The sequence below is a fragment of the Puntigrus tetrazona genome, chromosome 23, assembly GCF_018831695.1.
Source record: "Puntigrus tetrazona isolate hp1 chromosome 23, ASM1883169v1, whole genome shotgun sequence".
Lineage (NCBI taxonomy): Eukaryota > Metazoa > Chordata > Actinopteri > Cypriniformes > Cyprinidae > Puntigrus > Puntigrus tetrazona.
In genome coordinates, this window is record NC_056721.1 from 4,005,144 (window position 1) to 4,020,558 (window position 15,415).

At 38.3% G+C, this 15,415-nt stretch overlaps 1 protein-coding gene across 1 annotated transcript in view; it reads left to right on the forward strand.

Moving 5' to 3' along the window:
* nav1a (neuron navigator 1a) overlaps nt 1–15,415 on the forward strand; it is a 109,254-nt gene that overhangs the window by 66,437 nt on the left and 27,402 nt on the right. The window contains 2 exon segments of the mRNA XM_043224092.1: nt 11,136–11,274; nt 13,893–14,190. Coding sequence (XP_043080027.1) covers nt 11,136–11,274; nt 13,893–14,190 — 437 coding nt within the window.

Consider the following 15,415-nt stretch of genomic DNA (forward strand, 5'->3'; position numbering starts at 1 on the left):
CTTCTTTTTGAATAGATTCGAAAGGGGGCGTGTCCCCTGTCATTTAAACAGTAGAGCATCTTTTTTTGACGAAGGGAATGATAATTAGTAGGCTGATAATTAGCGGTGGATTGATGGCTTTTCCAATAAATAATAGACTTGCGCAGCATCTGTGATTCTACTGTACATCTACTGTACATCTGCATGTTAGTGTATGTAACACCGGGGCTATTTGTCACGTTTCCAAGGGTGGGTTTTATTTTTTTTAAACACAATTTAGTTACAGTCAATTACCTTGAAATCCTGTCTGTTAAAAATTAAATGAAAATTAAATATTAAACACATTTTGTCACACTGCATGGGGTAAATTGTCACAATGGATCTATCTCTCTCTATCTCTCTATCTCTCTATCTATCTATCTATCTATCTATCTATATGTGTGTGTATGTTTGTAATATATATGTTGCAACATTTGCGATATATACAATATTTACTCTTTAGTAAACTCTCAATAAGAAATTTATATGTACATGGCATACCCACACGGTTTCCTCTGTATTACATTTTTTTACTAACAATATATTACCAAAGTATATTATCAAACAATAATTTGAAATAATAAAAAAATATCATTTTAAAATTAAAATTTGCTTTCTTTCGGATTTCTGTTGATCCGACAATTCAATTTCTGATCATCTCAAAATTAGCCACGGTGCCCTGTTCAATAATGTCCTTAGTTTTCTGCCTTCCATTCAGTCTCACACATCAGACCACAAGAAAGGAGCTTGCATTTTAAAAAGCATTCATTAACTAAACCAACATGACTTTTTTGACCCTATCTCCACCTCTTATTAAAACCCAGTTTCTGCGATGATCTGAGGAGCTCTTAACTAACTTAAAACCTGACCTCTCCCCATGATACTAACAGACGTGCCCCCTCTTTCCCCGCTGTCCTTATTGATTTTGACCTTGAAATGCACAGCCTTGTTTTTGCTCTTTCTGGATGACTGACCCCTTAAATCGACCCCTTATGTAAAGTCATTAGGAACAAAGAGATCAAGCCGTTGCTGCTAGGTGCGTTTAGCCATTAATTGAGTGCAAAAGTTTGCTTTGTGTCTTTGACAAAGACCAGTTTCTCAACTGTCGGCCTTATCAATTATATCACGAGCGAGTCCCTTTATCTGTTTGTTTAAGTTGTTGGGCAGTTTAAACTCAAACAACGGTACTGCCAGAAGGTGATACACTGTCGGGCAGCTGGCAGATCGTGTCATTTATAAAGGAATGAGAGTCATTGGTTCTGTTATGACTGGTTATTTTTGTGCTATGCAAAGCACAGTTTGTTATGCCAGAGTAAAGAGATTAGCTGCTCTATAAGTCACTCTCTGGGAGTTTTGCTTGGTCTGGACCTGTCAATCAAACCAAACCTGTTTGACACAAACTGGCTTTGCGGGTTCTGGGTTTGAGTCATTTAACCGTGCTTAAACCAGGCTGTGTTCTCGAGCCGTTGAGTTTTACTGCTGTCAGGGATGAGCTTCCTGCAGTGAACTGTTTGTAGCTACAGGGGGTGGAGGGGGTGTTCTACTCTATTAAAGCAAATAAAGGTACTGGGAAGCTTTTGTACTGTTTGCTATTGTTGCAAACAACATGCTGGTCGGATCAGCTCCAACATCAGGAAGAGAAGAGCACCCACTATATCCTGTTTTGGATATTGCTCTGACAGTCTTTTGCAGTCATTTGTGGTGCAACGACAAATCTCACATTTGGGCATCTTTTTGGGTTTTGATCGGATTATCGGTTTGTCATTGTGACATGGCATCTGATTATGGAGGATTTGTAAAAGGAGAAATGGAGAAAAATTGAAAATAGAAAGAACATCATGTATTTGAAAAAGTGTTAAGATTATAGTTCACAACAATAAAGGTTTTGGCCATTTTAAGTTCAGGATTACATTTTTTTTTGTCTGATAAACTGAAAATACTGATTTTCAAAAGTAATTTTGAGTAAAAATAATATAAAATCAATTTATTTTCAGTTGGCGTTTCTTTATATTACGGTTGATATCAGCCACTGCTATATAAACCTGTACTGTTGACCTTAAAACCTACGTATATAACCGGTACAATCAAACAGTCCATTATACTAGTCAAGAATGTGTCATTTTCATGCATTTGGAATGAAGAATGAGGAACTTGGCAAATGTGAAATCACGAGACTCTAGTAACCTCTGTGAAACATTCAACTGACATTTATTATTCCGAAGTCAGCAGTCAGTTTTTCGACCATTGCTGCTCATAATTCTTGTTAACCTAAGCAGCACTGCTTCCTCGTGTCCCAAGCAGCCGTGGCGGGGTACAGGAGGATTAGTTGAATCCGTGCCTGTGTATTGTTATGGTGGAGTGTGTGCAGTTGGTCTTCAGCAGCTGGAAGGAGACGGAGAAGGAAGAGGCCACGCTGGGTTTAACAGTGGCCACAGCTGCTATGAGTTAGGCCAGGGTCTGGGAGGAGCGCGCTTCATTCGCTCTACCTCAGTCCTCCACTTTCAAACCAAAACATTTCCCTCAGCATCCTGAATTCAAACGGGAGTGTGTCCGTTAAATCAACCGACAACACTGGAGCGGAGCCATGGGAAACTTGAACTCCAAGCACATGTACTTGTCATGGAGCTCATTGTTTAAGATGTCCTGGATTCCTTCAGGTTGTGTTCTGATACCGAAAGGGGAATACAATAAGCTGCTGAAGTGAAGGACAAATCATCGTCTTGCTACGTTCCTTCCGCACTCTTGCTTTGATGCTGTAGAAGAACTGTTTTGGTTCCCCAAAGAACCTTTCAATGAACATTTCTTGAAATAACCGTTTTGTCTTAGTTTGAAGAGCATTTTAAAGTGCCCCAATTATGGACTTTTTGAAAATGACGAATGAAAACATCCAGATTTAAAGTTCTAAAGTGCGCCATGTATGAAGATATTGTCTCTCAAAAGAACAAGTCGGCTCTGAATCATCGGAACAAGTTTTTATAACGAATCCCAAGCTGTTTTATGTTGATGTCAACGTGAAACATTAGCATATTGCCCACCCACTTGTTGCTCTTTTTGCATTGGTCTGAATGAAAATGCTAACTCATTCTTTACCACAAGATGCTTTTAACGCTTTTCGAGCGTTAAAAGCTCTCAAACACTGCTTTAAATGAAATTGACCGATTTTGGGAGTCATTGAACGAATAAGGTAAAAAAACATGCAAATTATAAGAAAATAAACGTGTTTTTTGACCTTGCTTGCATGTCAGCCTGTTGTTGGGGACTCCCAAAACCAAAATATGAACCTCTCATAACCCATAATAGGGATACTTTAATCATCTGAAGGACAGTTTTCCACTATAAAGAACCACTTGTGGAATGGAAAGGTTCTGTGAATGTAAAAAATCTTAATATAACCACTGATTCCAGTACATAACCTTTATTTTTAAGAGTACAAATTTACAGTGTCAAGTTTGGGGTGTTATTAGGCATTTCACCCCCTGCTCTGCCAGCATGTCATTAATTGACCATTAATATGCGTCTTTTATAGACATTTCTATTAGATATTTTATATATTTTAAAGCAAATATACATAAAGTGAGTTTGTGTGTCAGGATGCTCAAATTTAAGGAATGGCCTTAATTCGAAAGTAATTTTAACGGTCGGAAAGACGTCCATACGATAGCTTAGTTAGTTTATAAGACCCAGATTAAGCCTAGTCCAAAACCACAAGGGATTTTCAATAGCGAATCCCCTCTGAGCAGTTTCATTAAGCTTAATCTGTGCCTGGGAAAATGGCCACAAAAATCCCAATCAGCAATTAATTGTAGATCAAAACAAGTCTTAATCTCGATAACCCTTAAGCACCAAATTCACACTTTGAGGAGAGAGTATGTTATAGACGGAGAAGCAGAAAATGATTACAGGTTGGATCGTGCTTCAGAACGACATTAATGAATTACTTGCAGACCGTAAATCTGGATTGAGTCTCCAGAGTTCTGCTTGCTCAATATTTAGATTTTTTCCTTGGCTTTCTGCACCGTACAAACTGTTGCTTAATACCTAAAGTCTGGTTCACGTGATCTGAGTTCACAGACTTTGTCATCAGCTTTACAGAGTTCAGGAGACTGAGTAATGGAGCCCTCTGGACAATCTGTAGAGGCCTACAGGAAATCCAGTGAGAAGATGTAGGCCAGGATGTCCAGCTTGGCCTCATTGACTCATGTTTATGGCACTGAGGAACTCAGCATCGCAGTGATGATACAAATTACATTACATGGATGAAGTTAGTCTAAAATAATAACTTATGAGATTTGGAAATGAATGAGAATGGACATCCAGCAACTCATTAGACAGAAGTGAGTTTATCTGCATCTGCATTCAATTGCTTAAATAAATTGCTTATGACAGTAAAGACATTTTGAATGTTTTTTTTTTTTTTAAAAATGTGTTTCTTGGAATAAAAAAATCAGTTTCCACAAACATTTCAAGCAAAACTATTTCAGCACTTATGCTAAGAAATGTTTCTTGTGCAGTAAATTATAGTGCTATATTATTTTGAAGTATTATATAATAAGTATGATGATTGATTTCAGGAATAAATTACATTTAGATGTAAAATTACATGTACCATAGAAAGAGTTAAAGGAGCTTTTTGATGCCATAGAAGAGAGTTCCTCAAATCCGATGCACTTCAGAGTTTAGCTTCAACCCTGATAAAACTCACCTACCTGTGATTTTCTAATGACCCTGAAGACACTGATTAGCATGCTCTGATGTGTTTGATTAGCTTTAGAGCTAAATTTCACAAGTGCATTGGACCTCCGGGGCAAGATCTCAGGATCCCTGTCATAGAAGAACCTCGTTTGAATGGTCCTAAAAAGAACCTTTAACATCTGAAGAACCTTTCTGGTTCCAAAGGGTTCTTTGTGGTGAAAGAAGATTCTTCAGATTATAAAAAGGTTAAAAAGAGAGATTTCTTTAAAGAAACGTTGACTAAATGGCACTTTGCAGAACCGAAAATGGTTCTTCTATAACACTGCTGTAAAAAACCTTTTAAGCACCTTTATTTTTAAGTGTATTTTACAAAGTTTTGTTTTTTACTGTATATTTTGATCAAATAAAATATCACTCTCCTTGGGGAGAGACATTTACAGATTTTACCAGTCAAACTTTGGAGATACAGTGCAGTTTTCCAGTAGTGATTAATATAATAAATACTATGATTTGTTCAGTATCATGTTAAAGTTTTGTGAAATTTGTTTACTTGTTGAATACCAGTCCTCTATTCATTTATTTGAACACACAGTTCTTGTTGGTGTCTGGTTGGTTGCTATGCAACCCAAATTATACAAGGATTTCTTAAGAATGACCAGTTGGCTGTTCATCCAGACAAAGCAGTAAGTAGTTCATTTTAAAAATACCTAGTTTTGTCATCTAATTCTTTTTCAAAGAAAACATAGCTAGCACTGCATCCGCAGAGAGATTACGCGTATTAACTCCCCCTCTTTTCAACAGTTCAAGCACCTCTCAAAACTTACACACATCTGTCATAATCTGCGCAGATGGAATATGTAGTGTCATTATTGGGAAGTTGCTCTAACTTGATATATAATCCTCACTAATCTCCTTTGTAAGTCTTATTTGCTTTGGTAGGTTTTGCGAAACCAGGCCTGTTATTCTATCATGTTGTTTTTCATTTTAATACGTGCTATGGAAACATGTCACGGAGGAAATACATTTCTGTTTTCACACGCAAAGCTGGCCGATCAGATAAATGACTGTTCCCGGTGAGAATAGCACTGTCGGGCCACAGACAGCTTTTGGCAGACGGAGACCCTCTGTGACCCCTTCTACATATGTTTAACATACAACAGAATATGAATAAGGTGTCTGCGTCATTTAAAGGTCATCCAGCGATCCATCAATTTAACCGTCAAGCCCGTTTGAACATGTTAAGCTTTGCAGAAACGTTATCGATGTTGTCAAAACTGAATTATAATGCGTGCGTCTTTCATAAGCAGGATGTCTTTGATAAGCTGTCTTGGTCCAGTGTTGTCAGGCCAATCTGTTCTCCAAAGCTTAGCTGGTTAGGTGGTCCCGCACCCCGTATTGTGGACCATCTGTGCCGCCAGTCGCAGCCATTTCTCCGCCCACTCTTCAACACTTCACGCACACATTAAATGTACCTGCTGCAGTAGACAAACGACAATCAGAATGCTTATTAAATTCAAGATCACTTTAATGAGGGTTGAAATAAATGGGATGTTGCACAGGGAGATTACGAACAAAAGCGCAGGTGACTGATAGCAGCTTTGACGCGGATAAAAAAAGCATGAACAGTATTACTTGAGAAGCTGATGCATGACACTTTTGAAGGTGCAAGTATTGATTGTGGCGTCTGTGAAATATTATGAGATCAAAAAAGCTGCATGCATAAAAATAATAATTAATAATTATGTATAAAATATTTAGTGATAGCGTGGCATACCCCAGTCATAAAGTGTTTTTTTTTGTTAAACTATCAATTTATTTATATAGAAATCATGCAGTTGCACATTGTAAATCTATATAGATATTTTACACTCTCTGCTATACAGATTGCTATCTTAATGAAAAAAAAAATTCTTGATGGGCAGCCAAGTCTACAGTTCACCTGAGCCAAGTTTGGCGGTATATGTTGGCTTTAGCCGTGTCTTTGTTCTTGCCTGAGGGGACGACTGTAGCATTTATTTAACAACGGCGCATCTCACGCAATAGCAATCCATTTTAAAATCCGTTTGAACACACTTTCATTTGTGGTTATAGCCCCTCGTGTCCTTTTGGTTTTGTGCGAGTCTAGATGATTGATAAAGAGCGCTCTTATGGTGGGTTTTAGTGTTGGACACGCATGTCGTTTTCGCTCTGAGCTGTCACTCCCTCTGTGGATTGTGTGTGTGACCAGTTGGTGCTGATGAAAGAGGATCTGCCACCTGTCATTTGGCATTCCAGTATTTTGCTAAGCTGGGCAAATTGGGATGGGCAGAGCACGGAATATGCAGAACATCTAGGCAATCGATATATACTTCTGTATGTGTTGAAGATAAAGGCCATATGCTACTGGCGGCATGCAGTTGCTGTTTAGTATGTGCATGAAATGAAAGAAATGTGGAGCAAAAATAATTCAGTAATATTTCATATACATCTTGACACCTTGGTGGAAAAAATATTAATATTAGTTGCATTTATATGAAACAAAATATGTAAATATTTTTTATAATGACTAGATTTAAGTCAGGGGTAACTGTTTAGAGATAATTTCCAATATTTCGGATTAATCAATTACTTCCAGGATTAGAATTTTGTGTAATTAAAAAAAAAAGAGCGGACCCAAGATAGGACCCTGAGGAACACCACAGAAAAACATCAAGTATGGACTGTTAATTTCTATTTATGTTAGTCTAGTGTTTTTTTGTGCTTATTAATGTTGGTCTAGTGTACTTTTTGTGTTTGATATAGGCCGACGTAATGAGAAAACTCATTCTTACCACCCTGAAAAAAACCTCAGACAGTACTTGGATAGCGGATGCCTTCTTTAGAAATGCACTGTTGCTGTTATCTGCTTGCCTTGCATCCATGCAATTAAAGTAAATGTTTGCTTTAGGGTGGAGGGGATGGGTAGGAGGACACTTTGTCTTTAAATCGTTTTTTTTTTTTTTTTTTTTTGTTTTCTGGCAGGGCTCGGGCAGCAATTACGGTGCAGCCTTGACACAATGTTACTGTGTTTTTCGAGAGCCCTTTTTCGGGAAGGGAGGACAGATAGAGAGGAGTGTGCTTCAGTTGGAGAAAGATGGCTCTAACAGCACTAGCGTAATTAGCTCAGTGGTGTCTGTCTGTTAAGCTGTCTTCTTTTTTTTATATAGCCTTCAGAAAGATGCACGCACACATTTCTCCCTGCTTTTGTTTTCTTCCATAAAATGCGCGGAATGCACCTTTTATTTGTTTGCTATAGAAGCTGATTTAATGTGGCTCTTAAGTTAAAGTAGGAGCTGCAGGGCAGCTCGTGGTAAGACGCCTTGAGCTCTGCTGCTCATGCATGTAATCTAGTTTTGAGTCCAAGGTGCAACACCTGACCAGTGTAACAAAATATATAGTTTCATATATCAAAAATGCATCATATCATGAAAGTGAAATAAGTTTGCTTTATGTTATTTTTAAAGCTTAATATAAAGCCCTTGCTTCCCGTAGCCTTTTTATAATCCTTTAATCTGAGGTCACAGAGTGTTATGGTACAGTATTTGTTGGTGCTGGTTAAGCCTAATCTTGCTGAGATTCTGCTGCTCATTATCTTTTTTTTTCCCACCAGAACTAAAACCCTATGAAGTCCATCTGATAAAAAAAAAAAAAAAAAAAAAAATCCCAAATTCACATCCGCTGACTCTGAATAGGGCCGGTCAAGGGAGCGCAGCATCTCCAAAAGGTTGCTGTGCTTATCTGCATTTTATTCCTTCCACAGAACAACATCAAACGCACAGTTTTGGTCCAGGTTTATCGGAAACTGCGTGGTGTCTGTGGCATGCCTTTGAAGCGAGGCCTGTGTCTGTGGGACGCTGTAGGCAAAGACGAGGTATTCAAGGTGTCCTCGTCCTCCTTTTCCACATCACCCGCGGCACACATTTTGCAGGGAGGCTCTGCTTGTCATGTTGCGCGCTTAAAGTGACGCTTTCAGAAATAAATCAAGATCAAACGGACGAGATGTTGCTTGTGATTCAGCTGACACGTATCTGGGTTCTCAGGCCCGAAGAAAGACGGTAGCTTTTTTAAGTAGCACATATGGCACGCTCGCAAGGCATCAAAGAATAAAAAAACAGCTGTCAAATGAGACGCCTCTCACAGATATTCCCAGCTGCGGAGGTAAACATCCTTTAAACCCGTCGGTGGAGCGCTCTCATTTCAGGTCCGTAGATGAGGATTTTGAGCGTAATCGCAGAAGTTTGACGCTCGAGGTGCTCCAAACGGCCCTGAAACGTGAACCCCGATCATTATCGCTCATAAAGAGACCGTCAGTGTTTTACCTCTGGGCTGGCCGTCTCGCAAAACAGCTGAATGCGCTTAGATATCTTATAATGACAGACTCCTCACAATGCGCTGCTACTTAATCCAGTATTTAGGTGTCAACTGGACATCTGAGGAATTTGAAGCATCTGGAAAATAGAGACTGGAGGGAAACAGAGGGAAAGCGTGGAAACTATTGTGCTTTGTGGACGAGGTTCAAAGGCTAGAGTGGTGTCTCAACGCTATTGTTTATGGAACTAAAGGATTATATGGGATAATTAGACTTTTTTGTTTAACTTAATTTACCGTTGTGTTTTGGTTTGTTCGTTCGTTTTTTTTGTTTGCTCTACTTTGTTTTATTTTTGTGTATTTTGTGCTTCGCTTTCATTTGTTTTCGTTGTTTTACTTTTTGCTTCGCCTCCTAGGTTTTTGTGATTTGTTTTGTGATTTGTTGTTGTTTTTGTTGGTTTTGTTTCGCGTTGCTTTTATTTAGTGGTTTCGTTCCGCTTTTGCTTTGTATGCGTTTCATGTAATATCAATAAAAAAAATCTTTTTCTGCATGAGGCTTTGTAAATGCATGCAGCACTACAGTTAAACCGCATTAAACTGTTTGATGGGGCCACATGTCTTTCCATAAAATTCAAAACATCTGACGGGATCAGCAGTGAATCCAAAGCAACTTTGCAGAATGCGTTCCCGAAGTCAGCTGTTATGGGTGAACAGGTCTCCACAGCTGAGCAGACAGCCTCAAAAAGATGAGGAACTCCCGTGACTGTGTATCTGATAAGAGTTACACAACACACATTTTATCTGCTAGGAACCGGTCAGGTTTCTTTGTGGCTCAACAAGTTTATCAATGGTCGCTTCTGATTTGAAAGGTAGCGGCTGTCTTTTTTTCAGTGATGTGAGGATGGCCTTATCACTTTCTCAGGGTTTATCAGGTCTTGTGCGACAAGATGTGCTCTTATCTCAAAGTCACCTTCCGTCCTGGAGCATTTGCTTTTTAAGGATCCTGACACAGCAGGATCAGAATCTTTAATTAGGTTTTTGTAAGAAAAAAAAACATTGAAAATTGCTTCGAAATCCTGCTGTAGAAAGTAAAAATCATCATCATTGTGTTCTCGTAGCAGGTGGTGTCACTGATAATGTGTGCAAGCGCATTATATTCAGATTCAGGCCTACAGTCATGGCCAAAAATATTAGCACTTTTGGTAAATATGACCAAAGAAGACTGTAAAAATGAATCTGCATTGTTAATCCTTTATTTTTACTGTGCTTTATTTAAATTTTATTTTATGCTGTGCTTTATTTTAATTTTATTTTTAGTTCAAAAACAACCTGTCCTCTTTTAAAAAATGTGTTACTGCATGTCTTTTAAAAACTTGGTAACTTAAAAATTTCCACAGATAAAAATGAATATTCCGGTTATTGCGATTAGAAGTCAGATTAATACTGTAATATACCAGCTGTCTTATTCTGATTTTTAAAAACTAAAACATTGTCTTGATTTAGTTGTGATGCAAACATATTGTAATCAGAATATGACCAAATTCTGCTTAACCTATTGATGTGCATTTAAATGTGATTTATTGAAATGTATAAGAACATCCTGAATCAGATTTGTCTTGTTAATAATTCATCCGTAGCGTTATTTTTCCTGAAAGGCCACTTATAAGGGTAGTCAAGATAAACTGCAATACATTAGATTGCACGGCTATTTTTCATTCTTTATTTTGCCGCTGTACCTTTAAGACCTCCATCTAAATGACCTCTGTTGATCATCAGTGTGGGCCAGAGCTGTGGAATACTAATTAGTTAAATACTAAAGGCTCAATTATATGCGTACATGCACACTTGTGGTGTTATCATTATCATAATGACTTATTTTTGCACTTTAGTTCTCGTAAATAGTCCGGATTGACTGCTGTGTGTTCTGCTAGAGCAGATCAATTTAGTGCATTTTGTTTTTACTATGTTTTCTGAGATATTTTCCGTTATAGCAATTCATTATTCATTCGCCTGCTTTGCATAACCAATTAATAATTTATCACGACCTAGTTATGACCCGAATCAGTGCCGTGATGGTATTTCTCGTGTTTTTTTTGCAGTTGGGATGAAAGCAGCTCCATCAGCAGCGGTTTGAGCGACGGTTCAGACAACCTCAGCTCGGAGGAGTTCAACGCAGGCTCCTCCCTCAACTCCCTGCCAACAACTCCCATTGGCTCCCGGCGAAACTCTGCCATTGTGGTAATTCACTTCAATTGCATAGAAATATTGCTCTGCGTTTCTCGCATCGGTTGGCCAATTTGTGACACACAATACTAGATCGGTCTCGCCTGAGCACACAGTACTCGCTGCTAATGGGATGAATGTGTTACAAACCGCTAACCGCTTTGGAGTAAGCACTGACTCAGTCGATACTCATCTGTAATCTATCACCACAGAACACAGACGACACAGTTTATCCCACCCAAAGACAGCGATGTGACTCTTCCCTGGCCAAGAAGTCTTCAGGGAGTCTCTGGTTTCGTTCTCGGAAATGAACTCCCATGTAGTGTTTCGGGTTCAGTCCTCCGTGTGTGAACGTGTGTTTGTGTTGGTTAAGGATTTGTTGAAGACCACACCGCTTTCTGCTTTCGTTTCAGCCCTTCTGCCTACCTAAAATCACAGTTTCTTGGCGATGTGAGAAACATTTTACCACAGTATTACAGTACGGATGGGTCACAGTGCCTGTATTTATTTTTGAACATTAGTTAGATCAGACGCACTCGTTCGCTCTTATGTTGACTCGAACGCGAATAATTAGTTGCAACTGAAAAGAGAAAAATGCATGGGCTACAGTTTTAAATATTGAAAATATATGTAATAAAGATTTTTTAATTTTTTTATTGCTTGCCAAAGCTGCATTATACGATCTGATATGATACTGTTTTTTTATTGTAATACATTTAAAAATGTAATTTATCCCTGTGATCAAAGCTGAATTTTCAGCGTCATTACACCATCCTTCAGTGTCACATGATCCTTCAGAAATCATGACGATTTGCTGCTCAAGAAACATTACCAATGGTGAAAACGTTGAAAAGGCTTGAAAAAAAGAAATCAGTTTCCTCAAATTCTTTATTGATCGTAACTTAAATCATATTTTGAGAATTTGATTCATTAGAATTCCATGCTTTTGATTACAAAAAGCAGAAAACGCTTAATTTTATAAGAAAAAGGCATGCTGAATCAGATTTTATTCCAGTTAAGTTTAAGAAATTGAGTATTCCTAGGGCACTTTACTGCTTTTCAGGAGTCTTCTCTAGAGAATGAAGTCAGATTAATGGTGTAAATCATGAAGACTGTGTCCCTGTCATTTTATGCTAAACCTAGTTGAACCTCACCAGCAGGCCCAGTAATCTGCTTCGCGAGACCCTTTCAATATCTTCTTTATCAAACAGACCCCCGCAGACTCTCATACCAGCCCGCCCTCCTCCTCAGCTGACTTTATTGTGCTCTTCAGGTATGAAGGAGGAGGAGGGAACAGTCCCCGGCTTCGTTCTTGATCCGACCCACGCGGCTGCCTTAGCCAGAAGAAGGAAATGACATGTCAACATCGCAGTTATACAAACATCCAAGTTCAGACAGGTTTAATTGGTCAAATATGTGAGCTTGCCGTATCCCATAATTCCCAGTAAGGGAGCAGACATTCCTCAAATGACATCAAGCTTTCACAAAGGGTTATTTACATTTAATAAAGCAGGTATGCCCCTCCACAGAGCTTAAGCTGGACATGGTTCGGTGGACCTGGCAACATGATCAGACTCCTCTTACTACGCTCTTTTCTTATGGTTCACTTTCACCATATCAATTAAAAAAAAGTCTCTAAGTTCAGTTTTATTTATTACACAAGGATCTTAATTTCACAAGGTAACATTAAAACCCCCAAAATGTAAATTTGTTGAAAACTGTACACACCTTTAGATCATCCAAGACATAGATTAGTTTATTTCTTCATCAAAACAGATTTTCAGTGAATGGGTGCCGTCAGAATGAGAGTCCGAACAGCTGATAAAAACATCACAATAATCCACACCACTCCAGTTCAGCAATTAATGTTGTGTCTCCATAATTAATGCTTTTTAACTTCAAACCACTGCTTTTAGCTAAAATGCCATCCCATTATCCACGATAAAGCCTAGTAAAAAAGCCAATACCCTGCCCAAAATCCACACATATTTGTTTGGAACAGTTTTAAATATATAATATTGAGCCTATGGTGATCGAAAGCAGGCAGAAGCTAGTTTTGTATCTTTTACTTAAACCCAGTGATGGATAGAGCCAAAACTAAACAGACGGTTCTTCTGGAGAAGAAACACTGCTCTGATGTTCTGTGGTGATTTATCTCAGCGTGCGTTGCTTCTGTTCATCTCCATTGCTCGTGTTGGAATGAGACCACAACTCGTCTCACAAAGCAGGACTGTGAAACTAAACTTCCATGTTTGGTGGCTTGTGTCGGGATAAAACGCTTGCTCCTTTTTTCCGTTTACCACAGCGGTTCTCATCGTATGCTGATTTTAATGGAAGCTTGTAGTCTCTATTTCCCCCAGTTTTGAATTGAAGAAAAGTCTATTTTTTGGTGAAAACAGGCTTCCATTGGTTTTAGTGTGCTACTTAAAAATTATATTTAATATTAATATAAATTTCATATGAAAATGAATTTAAAATGATTTATAGACTAACAGAGTTTTCAAATAGGGAAGAATTCATCTGTCTAGCACATTTACACAGAAAAAATGGTCTTAGGTTGCTTTTGTCTCAAAATTTTATTGTATTTAAAACATTCACTGACTGTTTAATTTAAATGCAAACTCTTCCCACAGCTGCGCACCGATGCTGAGAAGCGCTCGCTGGTTGAAAGCGGTCTTTCCTGGTACAGCGAGGAGACCAAGGCACAGTGCCGGAACGAGGGAGGATACGACACGGGCAGCCTTAAGGCAGAGTCATCCAACAAATGGAAAAAAAGCCGATCGCAGGATGACACGGGAGTCAAGGGTGAGCTGAGGAAACCACAGACGCTTGGCCACCCGCCCAGCGGACTGAAGAAGAGCCGTAACCCTCCTGTAGGAGTGACCTCCCCCATCACACACACCTCACAGAGCATGCTCAAAGTGCCAGGAGGTTAGTGATGCCACACACACACACACACACACACACACACGTGCATCTGATGGTAAAAACACACCCAAAACTTCAAACACATGTCATTAATCACCCATGATCCCTGACGTTCCAGTTTTTAAATCCTGCCAACACGGGCATTAATTATCTACATAATGAACATTATGACCCAAATTTGTTGTCTCAATGGTAACTTTTATTGTTCAGAGGTTACTTATTCAGTTCTCAGTTATTTTATTGGTTTTATTTAAAGGGATAATTCACAAAAAAAATACTGTTTATTTTCTCACCTCAGATGTAGGGCCAAGGAGATTTTTTGCTGAAACTGTGGTTGTTGGTATTCATAAATTGCAAGTCAATGGCTGCCGTCACTGTCAGAGCCAAAAAAAGTCATATCAGGCAACAAATTTAATATCTGTGGCTCCTGACGATCTGTCGAGATTTAATGAAACAAAATGATTGGTCTGCCAAGATATTTTTTACAACATCATTACATGTAATCTATAGTCTATATATGGGTTACATATATTTAAATATATGTAAATTTAGGTAAAACATTTTTTTTGACTGGTGGAAGATGGCTGGTGAAAAAAAATGTATTATACAAATTTTATATTTATTTCAATTAATATCATTTTTATTATATAACTGTAAATTAGGTAAATATTTACTAGCAATATGTAAATATTAACGTTAAATATTAGTTATTTATTAATTATTAATGTTTTTAGCCAATATATAATTAATAAATATAAGTTTTTAAATATGTTATACATGTATAACATGCGTTTTCGTAAAACACATATCTTGTGTTTTATGCTTAGCTTCAAACCTACAATAACCCCAAAAAACAAACAAAAGAAAAAATGTAAAAACCTTTAAGCATTTAATAATACAAAACAAATGTTTGGATGCAACTTCAGCTAAATCTCAATTTGCTCTCGATGTAACTTCATTGTGGTCTAGACAAAACAATTAAGGCATTAAAGCGAGCTCTCTTTCCTATTGGGTTTTAACGTTCTTGTCTGAGGGTATTAGATGACCTTCGAGTCAACAAACCGTGAAGTGATTACAGAGTCCAGTATCAGTGGCTTTGACCTCATCTAGAAACAATGCCGGTCTTCTAATCGGCTTCATCTCTGAATGCAGTCCTCTGTCTCAACGGCGAACTCAGCTGATGGCAGTTAGTGCTGGATCATTACATCCAATGCAGAGCTCCAACAAA